At 68.3% G+C, this 375-nt stretch overlaps 1 protein-coding gene across 1 annotated transcript in view; it reads right to left on the reverse strand.

The window, feature by feature from the left end:
* SIPA1L2 (signal induced proliferation associated 1 like 2) overlaps window positions 1-375 on the reverse strand; it is a 137,978-nt gene that overhangs the window by 31,705 nt on the left and 105,898 nt on the right. The window contains exon 17 of the mRNA XM_025039060.1: window positions 1-180. This exon is cut by the window's left edge and continues 200 nt beyond it. Coding sequence (XP_024894828.1) covers window positions 1-180 — 180 coding nt within the window. The remainder of the gene's footprint in view (window positions 181-375) is intronic.

Consider the following 375-nt stretch of genomic DNA (forward strand, 5'->3'; position numbering starts at 1 on the left):
CGCCAGGCACGGCGCCGTGTCGATGCCGCTGTCGGTGGAGGCCCCCTTCACGCAGGCCAGGCCCAGCAGCTCGGGGTCCATCAGGTCCCCGGACCCGAAGTGCTTGTCCTCGCTGCTGCCGGAGGCGCTGCTGGACAGCGTGGTGCTGCTGGAGTGGCTGGAGCAGCTCTTGTCTCCGATCTGGGGGAGAGACAGACACACGGAAAAGCCTCGACGAGCCCGCACGGCACGCGCGGTCCCCGCGCTCCGCTCCCACGCACTTCGCAGACGCCGCGTGTTTACGACTGGAGGGTGGTGGCCCTGGGCAGAGCTGGCCGATCAGCGCCATTTCCCCCGCCGCCTCGGGTGACAGGTAGCATTTGTAGCCAAAGACTT

This window comes from Pteropus alecto, unplaced genomic scaffold (genome assembly GCF_000325575.1).
Source record: "Pteropus alecto unplaced genomic scaffold, ASM32557v1 scaffold189, whole genome shotgun sequence".
NCBI classification, from domain to species: Eukaryota; Metazoa; Chordata; class Mammalia; order Chiroptera; family Pteropodidae; genus Pteropus; species Pteropus alecto.